This window comes from Diadema antillarum, unplaced genomic scaffold (assembly GCF_040938485.1).
Source record: "Diadema antillarum isolate AM-2024a unplaced genomic scaffold, OU_Dant_1.0 seq00001894_RagTag, whole genome shotgun sequence".
Classification (NCBI taxonomy): domain Eukaryota; kingdom Metazoa; phylum Echinodermata; class Echinoidea; order Diadematoida; family Diadematidae; genus Diadema; species Diadema antillarum.
Window position 1 is genome coordinate 416,966 of NW_027272560.1, and position 20,008 is coordinate 436,973.

The following is a 20,008-nucleotide window of genomic DNA, read 5'->3' on the forward strand; positions in this document are numbered from 1 at the left end:
AAATCACGTCAACTCTTCATTACCAAATAAAACCCACCATTCCCGGCTTATTTCATTCTTTATGTCATTCATTTTCATATTAGAAGCATTCGTTTTCATCAAATTTGCTCAGACATCGAAATACGGTCATTCAGAATCGCTTTTCTTCGTTCAAATTGATATAGTGATTATTAGGGAACTAAATTCGCATTTGCGCATTCTAAATCTTTGAATGCGCACACATTTTTGGCAATGGTTATTCAACTTTATCTCACCTTGTCGCCAGCTTTCTCCGAGTATAAGTTCGCATATGAGCAAACAAGTTCATAAAAGGAGTATTCAAATTCAACCTGTATACGATTCCTATTAAAAGTACATAACTTGTATCGCTCTTTAGATTAAATGTTTATAACATCTACATGTGGATCACACATGATGCAATTAGGTATGGAAATTTTAATGAAGATCACTAATTTTAGTACGATGATCAAAGTTTAAAAAGATGTCAAATAAATGTTATAAACACAAGGAAATAAAGATGTAAGTAAGAGATGAAGAAAACCATGTATTGACTTGACGAAATGAGAATTTTATATTCAATTATATTTAACATGTTTTGCAAAAGAAACAAATCTGGATGTTCAATTAAACAAATGTGATCATGATGATGACATTCATGACAAAAGATAAAAATCACATGCAATGATTAGCTCGACATAATCACTCTTGCTTATAAATCATAAACGTGCATTATAGAATGGAACCGAACGTTCAATTGTTAAAATAGCTTGCTCAAAAACGAAATGGATTCAAGAGCTTGTCGAGCCGGCCCATCACACCAATATGAATGCACAAATTTGGAATTCCATGCCCGAACACGAGTTCGAATGCTTACATCCGCATTTGAACTTCTGACCACGAATTGATTTGGGTGCCTAAAAAGGAATTTGAAAGCATTTAAAGTGAATCTTTTGACCAAAGTCGCTTCACCGCTTCAAACATACAAATTCAAATGCACATAAAATAAAAATAAAAAAAAGAGAAGAAGACAATTTCACACACTGGGCCGGGAAAAACTAATGTTTTTTGAATGAATTCATAAATACACTAAATGAAAGTATCAGTGCATAATATGATTGTATACACACAATGACTGCAATGGAATAACTTCGTTCACACTCATCAACTTGCACTTGTAAGATCGTTGCCTATCAGTACACGGTTCACCTGTTTTAATTCTATACAGATTAAAGCCGGAAACGGGGTAATGACGGGCCGCGGGAAATGTGAATAATCGCAACAACAAAGATACACAATGCAAAGTTTAAACGGACTTTTTCACCATGTGTAACTAGGATCTAATATCATTAGTCCATACATTACCTATGGCTCAATACCACTTGCGTAATTATTGGTTTGTGTATATCGTTAAATGCATTAACTTTTTCTTCAAACTTAGTGCGATTAGCTTCTCTTCCAAAATGTCTTATATCCAATTTATGCTTTATGCTTACTTTTTTGTTAATACGAATACTGAAATCAAGGAGTCTCTCCGCAATGTTGTAAATGGATGATTATGCCATTGTGGTTGTGCGTTTATACGAGTTCTGCTCGCCATGCTCGTGGCGTGTACAATAGATTCAGTACAATAAAACGACGAAATATGCGCACACGTTACACACTGCACCTCACGGCTATGTATTTCTCTTCGTGAGCTGTTCATGCTTCGTGAGGGAGAATGTTGGGAAAGGGTGTTGGGGAAATGTTACAACGAATGCAAAATAGGGCACTCCGGGTGGTTCTCAATGTTGACTGGAGATTTTCTTGTCGAGAAGTATTTGAGTGTTTGAAGATTGGTAATCTTTCAGTTCGGAGAGATGAACATGTTTTATATGTTGTATATAAGATTGTCCACGAAATGATAGCTGTTGAGTTTATGAAATATTTTGTATTAAAAGAATTTTATATTGTGGTTTGAGAAATATATGTAAGAATCTAGAATTATCAAGACCTCGTACAAATTTCAAGAAACGGAGTTTATCAAACATTTTCAAATAGGGGTATCGCAAGATGGAATCAGCTTCCTGTACATATAAAAAAAAATCCTCTCGCTGGATTTAAGATGAGTGTTTAGGTGTGAGGCTGAGGTGGTGTTAATTTATGAAATATATTTGATAAATGAAAATATATACTATGTGAATATTCAGTATTATGCTATGAATGGACGTTGGAATTTGTATATTATGGACTTTGATCTTGGAATGATTAAACACACTCTATTGTTGTAGCTTATTCAGAACTTTTTCCTAACATGGTGACTGTAAGTAGTTTCCAGTCAGACAAATGCTGTTAGGATAGATACATTGGACAATATTAAAGAAACAAAAAACTTTCCAAAACAAGCTATTCAAGTAGGACATACTGACTATAATACTTTGTACAGCGGATACATCTCATCTGTTTCTACTCTGTCAACAAAGCGGGGAAAACAACGATTAATGACCATAATGTGTAAGTCATTTTGATATGACTACTGTCCTATATAGACCTTAAGTCATCCTTGTCTCGTACATTTCCTCGTAGTAAGGCATGCAGATGTCTACATTCTTTTGGACATCAGGCGGGAGCGTGTCTAGCGCGGGTGGCGCGGTTGGAGGCAGGAAGTAACTGGTATGAAAGGCGTTGTGACAGAAGAGTCGTATAAACTCGAAATCTTTGACGGGCATGAAGGCACACTTCCAGGAATCGGTCACCGCTGGACTGGGCTCCCACTTGAGCAGCGAGTCCGTGTAAGGGATTCCTAAGGCGTTGCAGTACTTGGCCAGCATGCGGGGCGTGTCGGCGAGGATGTCGTCGCTTTCCACGACCACGGGGCTGGGGTCCAGGTTTTCCTTGACGTGCAGCCAGAGGGCGTGGAGCTCCTTGTAGAGGAGCCCCGAGAGCCGATACTTCGGAGGGGCATCCGTGTTCATGTCGAAGTTCTCTATCTTGGTCGAAGCCGGTAATTTTTTCCCGCTGCCGTCGCCGACTTCTTGCAAGACTTTGAAGATGATTTTCTTGAAGGAGAGGAAGACTTTGGCAGGGTGACGCAGCAGGAACGAGTAGCGGTAGTTACTGGACTTGTCCGGCAGGAACCGGAAGTGACTGGAGTCCATACACTGAGAAACGCCCTTGTATAAGATGACCTTCTTGTTCGGGTCTGGGTTGTCCAGCATCTTTTTTATGTAAGGATACCTGTATCGACAGTACAAAATAAACACAATAGAATGACACTTCCACTTCAGAAATTGTTGTGACACGTTGCAAAGAGCGGAAGAGCGAAGCGAATTACCGTATGTCCCCCCCCCCCCCAAAAAAAAAAAAAAAATCAACGGGACCCTCCGCAACGATAACTTTAAAAATAGTAAATCAGTCCAAATAAAATTTCAAGGTACGAAACTATAACTCATTGCCCACATCTTACAGAAAATCCCATTCGATTTGCCTCAGTGGTCAAAGAGAAATAAGGAGTTTTGGAAAGCGTGTCATGAATCCCTTCCCTCCAAGATCTGTCTAAGATTGTGTTCACACACCACACACAAGAGCATCCAAGTGCCAAACTTGGAAAAATCAGACTCATGACATGCTTTACAACAATTCAAATTTCTCTGTGACTGCATAACCGAATTGAATGGGGTTTTCCGCAAAATAGAGCTAAGATGTTATAATTAAAGACCCCGAAGTAGCATTTAGACAATTTAATCATATTGGGTGTTATCAATGCGAAAATCTGATTGTAATTTTTTTGGGGACATACTGTATACATTATGGAGTAGCAATGATATGATGACAGAGGAAATATGAAAAAAAACTCATGTAGGTACAAACAAATATTACAAAAAGCTACGTAAAATTTAATACACGTAATAAGATGCGGATACAGGAATAAGCGAATCAATGAATAAGTGTATTCCACTCTACCCATAAAGGATTATGTCTTCCGTACGCAATGATTGTACATATGAAAATGTCAATACAATATATATATATATATATATATATATATGTGTGTGTGTGTGTGTGTGTGTGTGTGTGTGTGTGTATGTTAATGAATAACAACAAAAGGTTTCTGCTCGGAGTCTAAGAAGGCTATTGGTTCTCATTATTGAGGAAACTCCGTGAAAGAATGTTGTTTTAAGGAATTTTCGCCCATCGGGCATAGGGTTCTGATCGACTTGCCAAAGCCCTATTTATGGGCGAAAATTCGTTAAAACAACTTCTTTGACGAATTTTCCTTATACTATGTATCGTCATATCATATTATATCACATCATATTATATCATATTATATTATATCATATCATATAATATTTTATTATATCATATTTGTCATTTCTTTCAGTGCGCCAGATTAAATTCTATCAAACTATAGGTATGACGTAAATAACTGGAACGGAAGGTAAAGACACCGATTGACATTGCATTGCAATCATGATGCGGTTTTTAACTCCATCTTCAGAGTAAACAACTGCACACACACAAAGAATAGCATAAAATTTAATTAGATGGCAATAAACAAATCAATGATTACGGCAGCAAATGAGGTTATCAGAGGAAGAAAAAAAGAAGGGCATTTAGCAAAGCTCAAACAAAATCATTCAAACACATAGTGAAATTGAAGATGTCGCCATATTGTGTAAAAAATAAATGATAGCCCGTTACAAACAGCGAAAACAATTGTTAGAGATATAAGGCGAAAATAGAATGTTATGAATGAATATTCCATGGTGAAATGCAGTATTTGAGTAAAACTGTTCTTCCATGAGAAGTGGAAAGACTGAGGGAGAGAACCACAACACCAAAAATACAGCTAGTCAATCCTTACATGTCCGTAGTATGTATCGGCATCGATTAGAAATATGTAATAGAATTCATTTGGATCACTTGGGGGGGGGGGAGGGTCGGACTTCGTGTATTGAATGTGTGAGAAGGTTGACCAATTAACCAAAAATCCTGTACAAAAATCAAGCATATATAAGTAATTTAGCAGACCTGCTAATTTTCCGATATGACACGTTATGTTAAAATGACATAGACGCAGAACCGTTCCCATTGTTATATCATACGTGACAATGCACATATTTATCAGAGCAGTAAATGGTGATTAACTGATAAAGATATTTGTATCAATAAATTCATAGCCGGCTTGCATTTTTCATAAATGTTTTATCTATCAGTAGTGTTGACACAGTTTGCTGGGGAAACACGCACTCAAACTTTAATACTGAAAAAGAAGTGCACTAATTGCTATTTGAATTATTCCCCTGCATAGCACTCAATGGTAGGCCTATGTCAATAATCTGTTATAGAACCCGATTACAGTCATGCTGCAAGCAAGGAAATTATAAGGTGATTAGAAAAGACCAATGCAATAAAAAAAGCAGTGTATGTATGTTTGACACGGAGAGAGAGGGAGAGAGAAGAGATTTTCTTTTAAAATAAACATACGATTTTTATAAAAGAAAATACGGCACAGGGGCATAAATTAGTTGGGAAGACGAAATGAAGAGTTTGTTTGCAAAAACCGATAAGTCCATATTTGCCAAATGGAGATATTTGCGATTAAAGGTCAAGAAAAATAAAGAGAATAATTAAAATTTGTTTGCTTCTTTTGACCATAACTTCAAAACTATACCTTTATATGTAGTGACCAATATATCATTTAAAAAGTATTATTTTGTACTTTCTGACAGAGATCGTACTTCAAAATCTTCAGAAATGGACTTATCGGTTTTTGCAAACAAACCCTTCAAATAATATGCAGTCTTTTTTATGACCTCTTGACATCGATCATCTACGAACTGTTTGATGACAAACAAGGTGCATCGTGGAGACTGTAAGTGACCTTGACGTGTTCAACTCATCATTGTAAGTTTGGTAATGTTCTGAACAGACGCAGGAATGTCTGCTCGTTGTTGGTTTGAATTGCGATTCGTTTATGCATTACAGTAGGGAGATGGGAACTCGAGAAAATTACGCACATCAGGGTGCTACAAACCCACAAAAGAACTGAAACATCACTGTCGGGCGTGCATTAATTCAGTCGCGAGGTCTTACTGTTTTTAAAGGACAAGTTCACCTTCATTAACATAAGGATTGAGAGAATGTAGCAATTTTGTAGAACACATCGTTGAAAGTTTGAGGAAAATCGGACAATCCGTTCAACAGTTTTGAATTTTTGAAGTTTTTGTGAAGTCACCGCTGGATGAGAAGACTACTGCAGTGTATGATGTCACATGCGTACAACAATATAAGGAAAATATAAAGAGAATTTCACAACATTTCATCTTTTGAAAAAAAAGTACACATTCCCTTGACTCGTTACTGACATATGTTATGGGTAATATTATTCCCATTGCCTTTAGAAAGAGGCAAGTCAAGTGCTCTTTTATTATGCGAAAAAAGTGAAAATATGTTGAATTTTCTTTACATTTTCTTTATACTGTTGTACTCATATGACATCACGAGTCTTAGTAGTCTCCTCATCCAGTGGTTCCAACACAAAAATTTTAAAAATTCATAACCTTTGCATCGATTGTCCAATTTTCCTCAAACTTTCACTAATGTGTTCTACTAATATTGCTGCATTCTCTCAATCCTTCTGTTTATGACGGTGAACTTGTCCTTGAAGTATGGGACCTTTGCCAAACACTCATCATGATATGCTCATTCGGGCAAGTCAAACGAATGTCCATCAACTGCAATGTCCTTGATTGCCACGTCTCGATATTACCGTATGTATGGATAGGCCTACAATATTTATATCCGCACATCGTCGTTATTTACAATAGTGAATAATCATGTGTGTGCGCATTAATGTGTTTAGCTTGTAGGTATAGCGACAAAAAATCGTGACATTTTAAATGGTCGTATTTACCCAAAGTTGGGATCTGATATGCTCTTCCACTATATAGGTCCGCCTCTAATCCTCTGGTAAGGTATAGCCGCTAATGAACTTGCATCAATTCAGCGAGATTATGATTTAACAGGGAAGTGAGAAGAACTCACCTCACTGGTTTTAGGAACTCCAGTTTGAAGAGCCTATTGAATGTTATCCTGGGATACCTCTGAACGAAAGTGAGTGGGTGTGCGCATGCATGAGTGAACAACACACATAACACGGAGATAGATTTACTTACAAGAGTGATACAGAAAGAAAGATAGAGTGATGGAAGGTGGGAAAGAGAGAAAGCAAGGGGGAGGGAGAGCTAAGGAGAGCTAGATAAGGGGGAGGGGAGCTTGGATACTCCCCCCCCCCCCCCACCACCCCGTATGATAGGCTTAGAGTCTGTACATCCAGCATTCGAAACCAACGATGTTCGAAACATTAGATACAACTTAATGAGGATCGACTCACTTTAGCATGTCCAATCGCACTCTGTCGCCACTGCAATCCTCCTCACATATCATCTCAGCCGCCTTTCGCCAGACGTCTTCCCCAAAATTATCGGCATTGTGATCGACCACCTTGCCAATGGTGGCCAGGTTGACTTCGGCCTCGTAGGCGAAGTAGAAGGTGTCGAAGAAGATGTCGATGCCGGGCACGAAGCTCAGACATTTGCAGAACACCGAGGAGGTCGAACGTGGCGTGCACCATGTCATAACACGCACCTGTTCCGAGTTGGAGTTGTTTCCCGCCATTTTTCTTGCAACCGATTCCAAAGGAGGGAAGGACTAGTATTAAATTGCCTGTCCGATGCTGTTCGTGCACAGAGAACCATGGAAAGCTAAAGGAGGTCAACGCGAAAGGCGCATGAAGAGGTTTATTTCGCCGTGGCAGTGAATAGGGGCTCACGAATTCGCATTAGTATCATGTTGAGTATGTACATGTAGGCTCCGTGATGTACAGTGTACTGCGAACGAGTTCACCTTTGGACTCCAGTCCGTCAATCATCGCCCCACTCTTACCGGGGCCACCCTCAATGTACATATGCATCTCCTTTGCTTCTCTTTAAACCATCTCCCTGCTTTGGGCAATTGAGGATCGTACCTCTTACTCTGTGTGAATGACTTATTTCGAGGATGAGCCGTATAAGAAGATGAATGCAATTCAAGGCCGTAACACACACCTAGCTCATTTGTGAATACATTAAACCCCAATACAATCTACCTCGAGGCCAGTCAATTATTATCTGTTCCTAGATACTGAATCTGCCTCGTCATTCAGAATTGACAACTTTACCGTACTATGCGCAGTCAATATCGGGTGACAACGAAATTTATCTTACAGAGTCTGGTTACAGCGCACAGTAAGAAATGGGTTAATGTGTTGTTTCTAATCGTTGCCGCTTACCAGATACTAGCTAGCAGAGAGCTTACTATGTATTATCTTTATGATGAGTTTATAATCAAATATTATATTACGAGGAACATCGCAAGATATAGCTTAGGCTACATTATCCCCATAACACCGTCATTCAGACATATTTCGGAAGAAGAAGGATGAAATGATACAAAGATTCAAGGTAATTAATTGTCTGTTAAAATGAATACAAAAATTCTGCCTCCACTGGCATATAACAACAACAGAAAGAAACATACATTGTACAAATGATTATGATATTTTATATAAAACATACTGACAAAAGCATCGCACATAAGAATTGGTAGAATAAGAATCATAATCTATATAAACATCTACTGACACACACACACACACACACACATACGCACACGCATGCACGCACGCACACACACACACACACACACAAGCCGGCTGTTTTGTTTAAAACCCTAATTTCACATCCATTTAATTCCAGAATTCCAGAATATATATCTGTTTAACCTCTCGCCCCAACCATCTCCTCTGTAAAGTTAAGATGAGAAGTTGATGAAAGGGAGAATAATAATTGTGAAATTAAGAGAAAAAAAGACAACGGAAACATTTAAATATCGCCTTTTACAGAGAGAGACAAAGTGGCCTGCCATTCAGGGGCAGGGTTGCCGGCAATTGGTGTAATTATCCTCATTGTCTGTTCATTGTATTGTATATAGTATTGTATTGTATTCATTTTCCTTCATTAAAAAGATGTACAAACAAATATTACATGTTACATAAAATAGACACTTAAACTTAGAGATGACCCTACTGATCGTAACAGTGATGTTTTACGGAGAGGTCCCTTAGTACCCTTACATGAGAAATATAAACAAAGAGTACAGTTTCATAAGAAGAAAATACAAACATTCAAAATAACATTTCAGTTGAGATTGATATTACTCCGATGATCAAAATATACATACCAAAATAAATAAACATCTACGTATATTCAACAGAGAAAGAAAATGAATGAGGAATATGCATCTACATGTTACATAAACAATAATCGCATAAAATCAGAAATACAATTTTCTAATCCCTTTAAAAACATATGTGGATTTGAGTATGACACAATTTCAAAGGAGGCAATGTATTGTATCTCAATTATCCCCTATAATGTGTTGTTCTCTCACAACAATCAGTACGAGGTTTCGTTATGAAGAGAATGTGAGTAACAGGACGTCTGGAATATATCATTTATGGGTGAGGATGACATAATGATACGAGTTGATTTAAATACAAACATTTTCAAATGCTTCCTATACGTCTGAAAAGACTCAAAAGAAGACCAATTTGAAATAGAATGAATTTGCAAGTTAGACACGTGTTCGTACACGGACTTGTTTTCACGATAATCCGCCCAGCGCGATTTTGAAGAATTTGCAACCCTGTTTAATATATTTTTCATGACTTGAATCAAATATGATATCAGCATAATAAGAAAGTGGCAGGAGTGTTCATGAATTTGATCCGTTCGGGGAAGTACCAAAATCTGTCTTGCAAATGTCTTATGCAAATACATGTCGCATATTATCAAACATATGTTTCTGGAAAACATCTCAATTTTCACTTATTTTCACATATCCTTGACAAACAGGTCAGATTTGTGATGACTGTTCCCATGAAAGATAAAAAAAAAGAAAATGTACTTTGTTTTTGTTCGGAAGATCACACTTCGTGTCAAAGGTTACATGTTGCTATAGATAGCAATAGTCATAATTATCATTTTGTTACATTGTAAAGAACTTTCCTTCTGGGTGTGGTATAATTTTCGGGCTCGAAAACCAGTCCTACATCGGAATTTTTAAAATTGAACATTGTTGAATGTTTATGAGGTGGCGTGGACGTGTGCATAGATTCGATTCGATGTGATGACTGTGTTTATAGTAACCTTAAATTCAGTTAGAGGGTACACCATAGAATGAGGGAATCACACAGATCCCAAATTTCAAGTTTAATGTTAACATTTTGAACGCATTTACACATTCAAAGTTACTGCCGTGCTCTCTTTAGAAACTCCGTTTTAAGGATCCAAAAGGCTTCCTTCGGCGACTTAAGTTCCCCCGATCAGGACTAACCACTTGAGTCTGTAAAACAGTGATAACAACAGCATGGACTCAATGGCAACAGTATTTATAGCAGTGGGTTGACCTCACTAAGGTCAGGGCTAAATTCACTCGATCGATCGGGAGTCCTCTTACGCAACTCAGCAGGGTCGCATCATGACAACAGCGATGTCGATAGAAATATTGTGACGAAGGTCGCACGCGACCGGACCACATTAAAAGGCCGTGGCTGAAATCATAAACAGGGCCGCAAATTGTATGTTTCTTTCCAGAGCTTGTTCGGACAGCTGGGATAGCTTGAAGACAAATGAAGTGCAGATGACCGGCATGGAGGGAAATCAGCGTGAGGTCGGAATGCAAGGATTGAGCAAGGAGAATTCATACCCGAAAGTCTCTCTTCTGCGACTTAAGTTCCCCGGATCAGGACTACCCACGCGACTCCTCAAAACAGTGATAAGAACAGTATTTATAGCAGCGGGTTGACCTCACTAAGGTCAGGGATAAATTCCCTCGATCGGGAGTCCTTTGTCTTACGTAACTCAGGGTCGCATATAACAACAACAATGTCGAGTGGTGTATGACGAAGGTCGCACGCGACCGGATCACTTCAAAAGGCCGAGAGTGAAATTATAAACAAGGCCGCAAATTGTAGAGCTTGTTCCTGCAGTCGGGACAGCTTGAATACAGATCAAGTACATAATACAGCCAGATCAGTGTGAGGTCGGAATGCAAGGATTGAGCAGGGAGCACTCTTCCACCTCCCTGGATTGAGCGAGGACTATGATGAGGCCGTAAGCAAGGGTATATACTCGCGAGGACGGAAGAAAGGACAGTGACGCGATGTCGAATACAAGGATAGAGCGAGGACTGAAGCGAGGACGGAGACGAGGTCGAAAGCAAGGATGAACTAACTCGGAAAAGGAGCAAGCTAAATTAATTCATGATTAAATCTTAGGACAGAGAGAGCACCACAGTTTACATGAAAGCAATCCTTAAATCATTTTGGATAAAAATAGATGAAAAACGACCATACTAAGTATCACTACCTTACACAAAAATCTAGCTATTCAAATTTCGTCACAATATCTTAGTCAGTGTGATCAGGGAGGTGGGAGTTTCTTCCAACCTCCTTGGCTTGATGGACGACTATAGGACTTTTCACAAACCGAGGCGGGAGCATGGTTAGGAAAACCACAACTTCGATGACGATGAGAGGCCAGAAGGTCCCTTTATATGATCCATGTTTCTCTGCAATCATTCCTAGGAAAAAGATGTAAAGATAATAATATGGAATTATCATACGATTGTATAAAGACAAGATAACACGCAAGGTATTCCCCAAAGGATGTCTCGCCCACCCGCATATCACCATTTGTGATTGTAATTTTTTCAGGGAAAGTTTATTGACCCTTTGACCTCTGACCTTTGACCTTGTCTGACTTAGGGAGGTTTAGATTTTCGGCGCGGACGTTTGAGACGACGCTTAAGCTGGACGTTCTCCTCTGGGCCTGCGTCGTGTAAAAAGTAGCTTTAGATTACACCGAGAGGCAACCTATAAAAAATAAAATAGCGCCCCCATTGATTATGATCGGTGCATGAAGTAGCTCTCTATTGACCGATTCTGTGACGCGCTATGTGTATTTTTAGCATAGGCGCAGCCATACTGGGTGTATCAGCAGACCCCCCTCCGCACTCCCCCACCCCTCTCCCTACATTAGCACGCGCGCAGAATGAAAAACTGCTTTAGCCAATGGGCGTCTCGTACTGAGTGCGCGAATGCTTGCTTAGTGCGCGAACCTTTGTTACAAGTGCGTGATAAACATGTTGCCCCGGGGTGGGGGAGAGCAGGGGGGGTCGGCTGATACACACCATGGCTGCGCCCTGTGCCGTAAAATGTCTGCTGCCCTCAACGAACCCGAATCGGTCAATATACGTCGTGTATTGAGCGGACGTAAAAATACCACAGAACGCGCAGTGAAAAGTCAGACGACGCGAGCTATAAATAGATCGACTTTGATACACAATTCTGCGCATGCTCAGAAAGGTTTTTTCCCCTTTGAACGTCCCCGTCGCGATAATCTAAAGCTCCCTAATATCCGAACTTGACCAGCATCTCTAGATGATATATCTGTGGGGCGAGTTTTGTGGTCATAGCTCAAAGCTATTGAGAGTGCACCACAATACTAAGTAACAGGTAACGTTCATTGACCTTTGACCTTATCGGACTGCACCTACATTCGAGCTTGACCAGCATTTTAGGTTACGTAAGCCTACGTACCTGAGGTGTAAGTTTGATGGTCACAGCTCAAAGCTAGTAAGAGTACACCGAATTGTTGACGACGCCGCCGACGACGAGGACGACAACGGAATAGTGACGCCTATGTCTCGCTAAAAATTTCTCTACTGTTGTGGACAAAATACGCGCCTTATTTGGCAATGTTTAAAGGTAGATTTTTGGGGTTATTTATACCCAAGGACATAGTTATACGTATTGTAGGGCCTACTAATAACTCACAATTTGTAGAATGGGCACGGTACTGTACTCACAAGCGCAGAAATCTTTAGCCATTGCACACACACACACACACACACACACACACACACAGATGTGCTATTGTGCCACCATATTTGCAGAATAGCGCGTATCGCTATTTCCCCCCCCCCCCCACACACACACAACCTGTGTAGGCCCTACACTGGACTCTGATTGTCACACATACCCACGAATAGTGCTCCGAGGCTCGTTCCAATACCATAAGTGACCTCAGACACAGCAAAAAGTAGGGGAAAATCATCATGAGAAGCTGTCACGTGAGTGACCTTTTTTTTTTCTCTCTCTGCTACTCTGACACCAAAATAATGGAAATTCAAACTGTTCGTATACAGTTATGTTCGAGTTTAATCTTTCAAATCTTTGCAGCTTTCTCGTTCATAACAATACATTGAGCATAAAATATAATATGAAACAAATCACAAATACATAACTTAGGTTATCTTGGATGACCTGAACTGGTGATCCCCTCAGCTTGGCTCAGTCGTCATCGATGTCCGATACCATCGTCGTCGACCTCGGCACAGTCGCTTGGCTTGTCTCTTGGAAGCACCCCTTGACTTGGCCACTCAGCTAGACGCTACCCTATCGGCGGTCCTTTCAGCTCCTCGGCCTTCACTAGTCCCTGCTACCACGCAGACTCCTGCCTTGATCTGCGATGCCCGAGCTCAAACGACGGCGAGCAGGCAAATGGAGATTGAGCTCCGTTCCAAAGTTCGGATCATAACTGTCCGAGTTCAGTTTTATCGGCAGCTGGAGCTCGCATCTCACCGACGTAGAAAACCCCCAGAAGAACGACTGCTGCCTAAGCGGAGATCTATGCTGGATGTCTGATCAAAGTATTTCTCCTCGATCCTCTACATTACTGAGCTTTTTATTAGCTTCCCTAACCATAGAGATTAACACTAAAGTCCCTTACACTCCCATACACTTGCTTTTTCATGCCTTTTCTACACAAAAAGGATCATCCAATCATCATGCTTAAATATAGCCCTATTGAAACTCTACACAATATGTCTAGCCATCGTCTAGACTGCTGTTACATAACATCTTTACTCATGAACTTGTGAACAATAAACTACAACCAACACCCTAGGGACACTGACATAGCTGAGTCTCGACTGAGCTAGAGAACATTCCTAGCCACCACCTGGATGGGAGCTATTACATAACACCTCTATTCACTCAATTTCTATAGTCTGAGTTAATACATAATATTGCAAACCGGGGATGCTGTTGCCATGCTATTTCTTTAACTTTTGCTTTGTCTCATTTCATGTGACTGCCCTGTCTGACTTTGACTGATCTAGACATGCTGTTGCTATGCCAGTTTATTCTTTAACTTTTACTTTGTCTCATTTAATATAAATTTCCAGACAGTCACTTTCTTGTAGTTTGACCTAGTGGCTTTCTAGGACAAGTTCAATTTCACTTCACTGGCAAAATCAAAGATAAATTTCTCTCCTGACAATATCCCCCACCTTAAGATATAATTGGGATATCAAAATTATATCCTACAAGAAATTTATGGTACACGCTATTCAATCAACCAACATACTATCCACAGTGTATGTCAATATGCATATGTTCAAAAGAGAGACTGATAGACATCAATATCAACAGCATATATACATCATACATTACACTATCCTTTTCTCTTCTGCCATCCTTGTTCTAAAAAGAAACAACTTCATAATCATCTCCCAAGCCTTTTAACAACCAACTTTTGCTTTGTTGGTATTCCTAATAAAGGCCTTATAGCTTACTTAATACATCATCTTCAAATGCATAAGCTTTAAGTCTTCTAAAACTAAAATAGAACCATCAAGCATGTATACAAAAAATCTTCACTGCCTCCAACAATGATACCTTTTACCAATAATATCTGTACTATCACATATTCCTGCTCAGATATCCTAATATGTTTGCCTGTACCTTGCTTTCATTTCCCGATACTTCCATGTTGCACAAACCTTACAACAAGATAATGTAATTGCTATGTACCTGTTTATCTGAATAAAAATCTACTGAAATGTAATCTTGCTACCTGGTTAACACCTGCTACCCTCTTAGTACGCCTAGTGTTCTAATACCTCATATATACTTGAATACGTACACTGTAAGATTTAACCAAGCCTTAAGCATTACTCCCTACTCTTAATCCCTTTACATCTATATTGTAATCGCGATTCGCTGATCCTGTAAGAGAAATAAGAGAGTGAGAGAAAGGCTTTTGTAGCATTTGCACTTACATGAGCATTATTTTGTTCATGACAATTCAACAAAATTAATATGTGTTTCATCATTTATGTTCCTCTCTTTCTTTGAGCTTTACCTCGTCAACATGTAATGGAAAAGCAAGGACCATTACCAACAACAATATAAACAGTTATAGTAGTCTACTCATGAGGTCAGCAGCCCTATTTTCAGACCCCTTTATGGACACCAGGCGAAACCTATACTCCTGTAGGCACATACTCCACCTCATGATTCGTTTGTTTGTCGACTTCTTTGTTTGGAGGTACGTGAGGGGTTTGTGGTCAGTGTGGATCTCAAACACTCTCCCAAACAGATAGTAATCAAACTTTCTGACCGCCCAGACAATAGCAAGACATTCTTTTTCTACCGTGGAGTATCTCTGCTCCCTAGGAAGGAGTTTCTTGCTAGCATAGGCCAACGGGAATTCATCCCCATCATGCTCCTGCATGAGTACCGCCCCCAGACCACTGTCAGAAGCATCAACCTTTAACATAAAGGTTTTCTCGAAATCGGGCAACCGCAACACTGGAGGGTTTGCAAGACACTCTTTCAGCTTGACAAATGCACTTTCCTCCTCAGGCCCCCACACAACATCTCCAGGCCTACCTTTGCGAGTCAGGTTAGTAAGGGGTAGGGCTATGTCTGCATAATTGGGTATGTAGTCTCTGTAGTAGCCACAGAGTCCTAGGAAAGACCTAACCTGCCTCTTCGTCTTGGGCCTTGGAGCTTTGCGCACTTTGTCTGTGAGCCTATCGCTAGTGTGAATCACGCCTTCTCCTAATGTGTGTCCTAGGAATTCTATGGTACTCGAACCTACGGTGCATTTGGATGGCCTAGCTGCCAGATTGGCATCGCGCAGTCTATGCAAGACTTCATCTAGAACCTCCACATGCTCTTGCCAAGTGTCCGTGTGAATCAGAATATCATCGATGTAATTCACAACATTCGACATTCCATCTAGTACCTTCCTCATCATTCTAGTGAATTGAGCACTGGCTGTCACAAGCCCAAACGGCATGTACTTGAATTGGTATTGTCCCTTAGGCGTTATGAAAGCTGTCTTTGCTTTATCTTCATTCCTCATTGGGATCTGCCAATACCCTTTTGTCAAGTCTAGTTTTGTGAAGTACCTACTGTCGGCTAACGACGCAAATAGCTCCTGAGGATTGGGCATGGGCTCTGGATCAAAGACTGTGACCTTATTCAATCGCCTGAAATCTACACAAAACCGATTAGAGCCGTCCGGCTTCTTGACTATCACAATGGGATGACCGTATGGAGAGTTAGAAGGCTCGATTACTCCTAACTTCAACATGGAATCAACTTCCTTGCTAATCTCCTCTTCCATAGCCTGAGGTACCCTATGAGGCGGAGATCGCACTGGTTGATCAGTCGTCAACGAGATTTCACATTCAGATATGGTTGTCTTCTTCGGGATATCGGTGAATACATCCTGATATTCACAGAGGATCTTTTGCACCTGAGTCCTCTCACTATCCTTTAAGACTGGATCTACTGTTACCATGTCAACGAACTCCATCTGTACTACGCTAGGCATACTGGGCATCTCCCTATTCCAATCAGGGCTAGCCTCTGCCACATCTTCCTCGTCAGCCATGACCTCAACAACTTCCTCATTGCCTTCGACTCTCTCAACCTCAAAGCAACTGGCCACTGGTACCTCTTCACGTCGACTATAGTACCTCTTCAACAAATTGATGTGATATGTTTTGGCAACACCATCAACATCGACCACATAGTCATAGTCAAACTTGACCCCTGCTACCTTGTAAGGACCTCGCCACTTTACCAGCAGCTTGTTGTGCTCGGTTGGCAACAGAATGAGCACGTCATCCCCTACATTCAGCTTCCTAGGCCTAGCCTTTCTGTCATAATACCCTTTGTACCTTTTTGCAGAGTACTTCAGTGTATCTTGTGCAAGTTGCCATGACTTGACCAGCCGGTCTCTCAACTCTATCACATACTCGTACTCGCTCTTGAGCTCTGGATCTAGTTTCTCCGCTGTCCACAGTTCTCTTAGCACATCCAAAGGCCCCCGAACATGTCTCCCATACAACAACTCGAACGGAGAAAACCCCAGGCTCGAACTCGGTGCTTCTCGCAAAGCAAACAACAACGCCGGAAGATACCTATCCCACTGACGTGGCTCCTCGGAACACAACCGCTTCAGAGCTGATTTCACCACAGCGTTGTATCGTTCTACGAGGCCGTTGCACATAGGATGGTAGCGAGAACTTGTTAACTGTCCTATCGACAGCAACCTACACACCTCACGCATCAAATCAGACACAAACTGTGTCCCTAGATCCGACATCACTTCAGTCGGAATCCCAACCCGGCTGTATACCGAAACTAACGCCTCAGCTACGTCAACAGTTGATATCGATTTCAACGGTATCGCCTCCACATACCTAGTCGCATAATCTACAATGGTCAGGATATGAGTGTGTTTGCGAGCAGACGGCATGAATGGACCAAGAAGATCTATTGCAATGCGTTGAAACGGGACACCAATGAGGGGGACCCTACCAAGGGTAGTCTTGGGCACTCTACCTTTGTCAATAGTCCTTTGGCATACGTCACATGACCTACAGAAATTAGCCACGTCTTCCGACATCCCAGGCCAACAGAACTGAGTCTGAATCTTAGACAAAGTATTGTTGATACCCAAGTGTCCACCTAAGAGTGAGTCATGTGCGACTCGCATTATCTCGTTCCTACGAGGCTTAGGCACTACGAGCAATTTAGGACCTATGCCCTGATTACTTTCATCCCTTTTCTGCCTAAGTAGAAACCCCTGTTCACACACAAACTTGTACTTGGAATTATCAACCTGTCCTATTTTCTGCCATAGAGGGCGCAATGACTCATCATCTTTCTGTTCCCTTAGAAATTCACTCGACCGCACATTATCAACAGGATCTGCAACAGTCAAACCTTTACTAGGCCTCGAATCCTTCACCTTTTGTGCACGAGTTTGAACAGCCATCCCAGTATCATCCAGTTCACCCGGGAATGCGACCTCGACGTCCTGTTCTACACCCTCATTTGAACTTTCTAGACCCACATCCGGGGTTATGACCTCTACATCCGGGTCAGACACAACACTCTTTGGGACCCAATGTAGATTGGGGTCACTCGGTTCACGAGCCCCTTCTACATTCCCGATAACTACCTCACTCAAACAATCAGGCATGCACACGGCTTCAACTTCCCCTTCAAAATATGGCGAGTCAACAGCTACCTTAGCCACGGGAAAACGCCTAACCGTACCGTCAATTAACCTCACTGCCTGATGTTGACCTGTTAATTGGTCATTTCTAACCAATTTCTCTTTCACCACGCACGTACTACAACCTGTATCACGCAAAACAGACACGGGTGTATTATCTGGCATCAGTCTTCCAGACACAACCGGCATACGATTCACCATCGCGGCGACATCATTGTATGCCATTCCAACTCTGTCAACCACTTTCATTTTCACATCCTCAAAGTCATCGACCACTCTCTCAATGGGGAAACAACCTGCCGTCGAACCAACAACTCCCGGCTTAGAATCACCCCGCGACACCTCATTCGCCACATTCATGTCTACTTTTGGGGCCGTACCTTCCCCAGCACCCATCAAACCTTGAGCTGATGCAGGCCTAGACAACATGGGACAATCTCTTCTCATGTGATTTGGGTTTCCACACATATAGCAACCTCTGCCCTGAAAAGTCCTATTTCCCATAGTCTTTCCCGCCTTTGACTGAGCATCAGCCAGTTTCTGATACGTACTGGTCCTTTTGACCTGATTTTGTTGGGGCGGTTTGCTTTCCGGCTTTGAATCTGATCGGTTTCTTTCCGATTTCTGTACACCCGAAAATGCATGAGGACCGTGAGCTTCTACATAGATTTCTGCACAATCAACTACCTCGTTGAAATCTTTACATTTTCGTTCCTTGACAAACCTAACTACTTCTCTGGGACAATCTATCAGAAATTGCTCTTGCAAAATCAAATCTTCTAGATCCTTCCTAGTATCCCCAATCTCAGCCTCTTCCACCCAATGATCAAAATACCCCTTCATTCGAGTAGCAAACTGTTTTGGGCGCTCAAACTTCATTGGCTTTGCTGATCTAAAACTCCGCCTATACCCCTCTTCAGTGAGATGATAATATGACATCAACTCATGCTTCACTGTAGCATAACTCTGGCGATCATCAGCACTCATCCGATTCACAACATCTAACGCTTTGCCTGTTAGATTGGAAATCAAATACAACACCCACATGTCTACCGGGATATTCTGACTTTTCATCAACATTTCGAACTTTGTGACATAAGCATCAAACTTATCATGTGCGTCATCAAATCGACCTACTTTCAGCTTTAAGCCAGCTAACTGGGGCCTACCAACATTCGCTGTTTCTTCCCTTACACGCAACTGTGCTAATTTTATTTCGTGTTCGCGCGCCTTTTCTAGAGCATCGCGTTCACGCTCAGCTTCACGTGCTTCACGATCAGCTTCACGGGCAGCTTCACGAGCTTCGCGTTCAGCTTTAAGCTCTGCTTCAATTGCCTGGCATCGCTCTGAAACAAAGCTACTCAATTCACCACCACTAAGGCCCATTTCTCTGCCTAATGAAGAGAACTCTCTGATTTGCTCAACACTAGCCATACTGACTATGTAACTTCCAGACTAAGCAAACGTGTAGTCATACAAAACAACAGCTGACTAGCACCTAGCTATCAAAGTCCGACAAAAGTACTACCTTGCAGCCAGCG

General features: G+C 41.1%; 2 protein-coding genes across 2 annotated transcripts; both read right to left on the minus strand.

The window, feature by feature from the left end:
- Positions 1-1,706: 1,706 nt before the first annotated feature.
- Positions 1,707-7,782, minus strand: LOC139713008 (uncharacterized). The gene is made up of 2 exons (XM_071624787.1): positions 7,376-7,782; positions 1,707-3,213 (listed from the first exon to the last, which is right to left on the minus strand). Exons 1-2 carry the CDS (start codon positions 7,657-7,659, stop codon positions 2,529-2,531), a joined length of 969 nt encoding a protein of 322 aa, XP_071480888.1. The 5' UTR covers positions 7,660-7,782; the 3' UTR covers positions 1,707-2,528.
- A 7,562-nt stretch (positions 7,783-15,344) lies between these two features.
- Positions 15,345-19,639, minus strand: LOC139713026 (uncharacterized). Its single transcript, XM_071624804.1, has one exon. The coding sequence runs from the start codon at positions 19,545-19,547 to the stop codon at positions 15,345-15,347; it is 4,203 nt and encodes a 1,400-aa protein (XP_071480905.1). The 5' UTR covers positions 19,548-19,639.
- Positions 19,640-20,008: the final 369 nt, after the last annotated feature.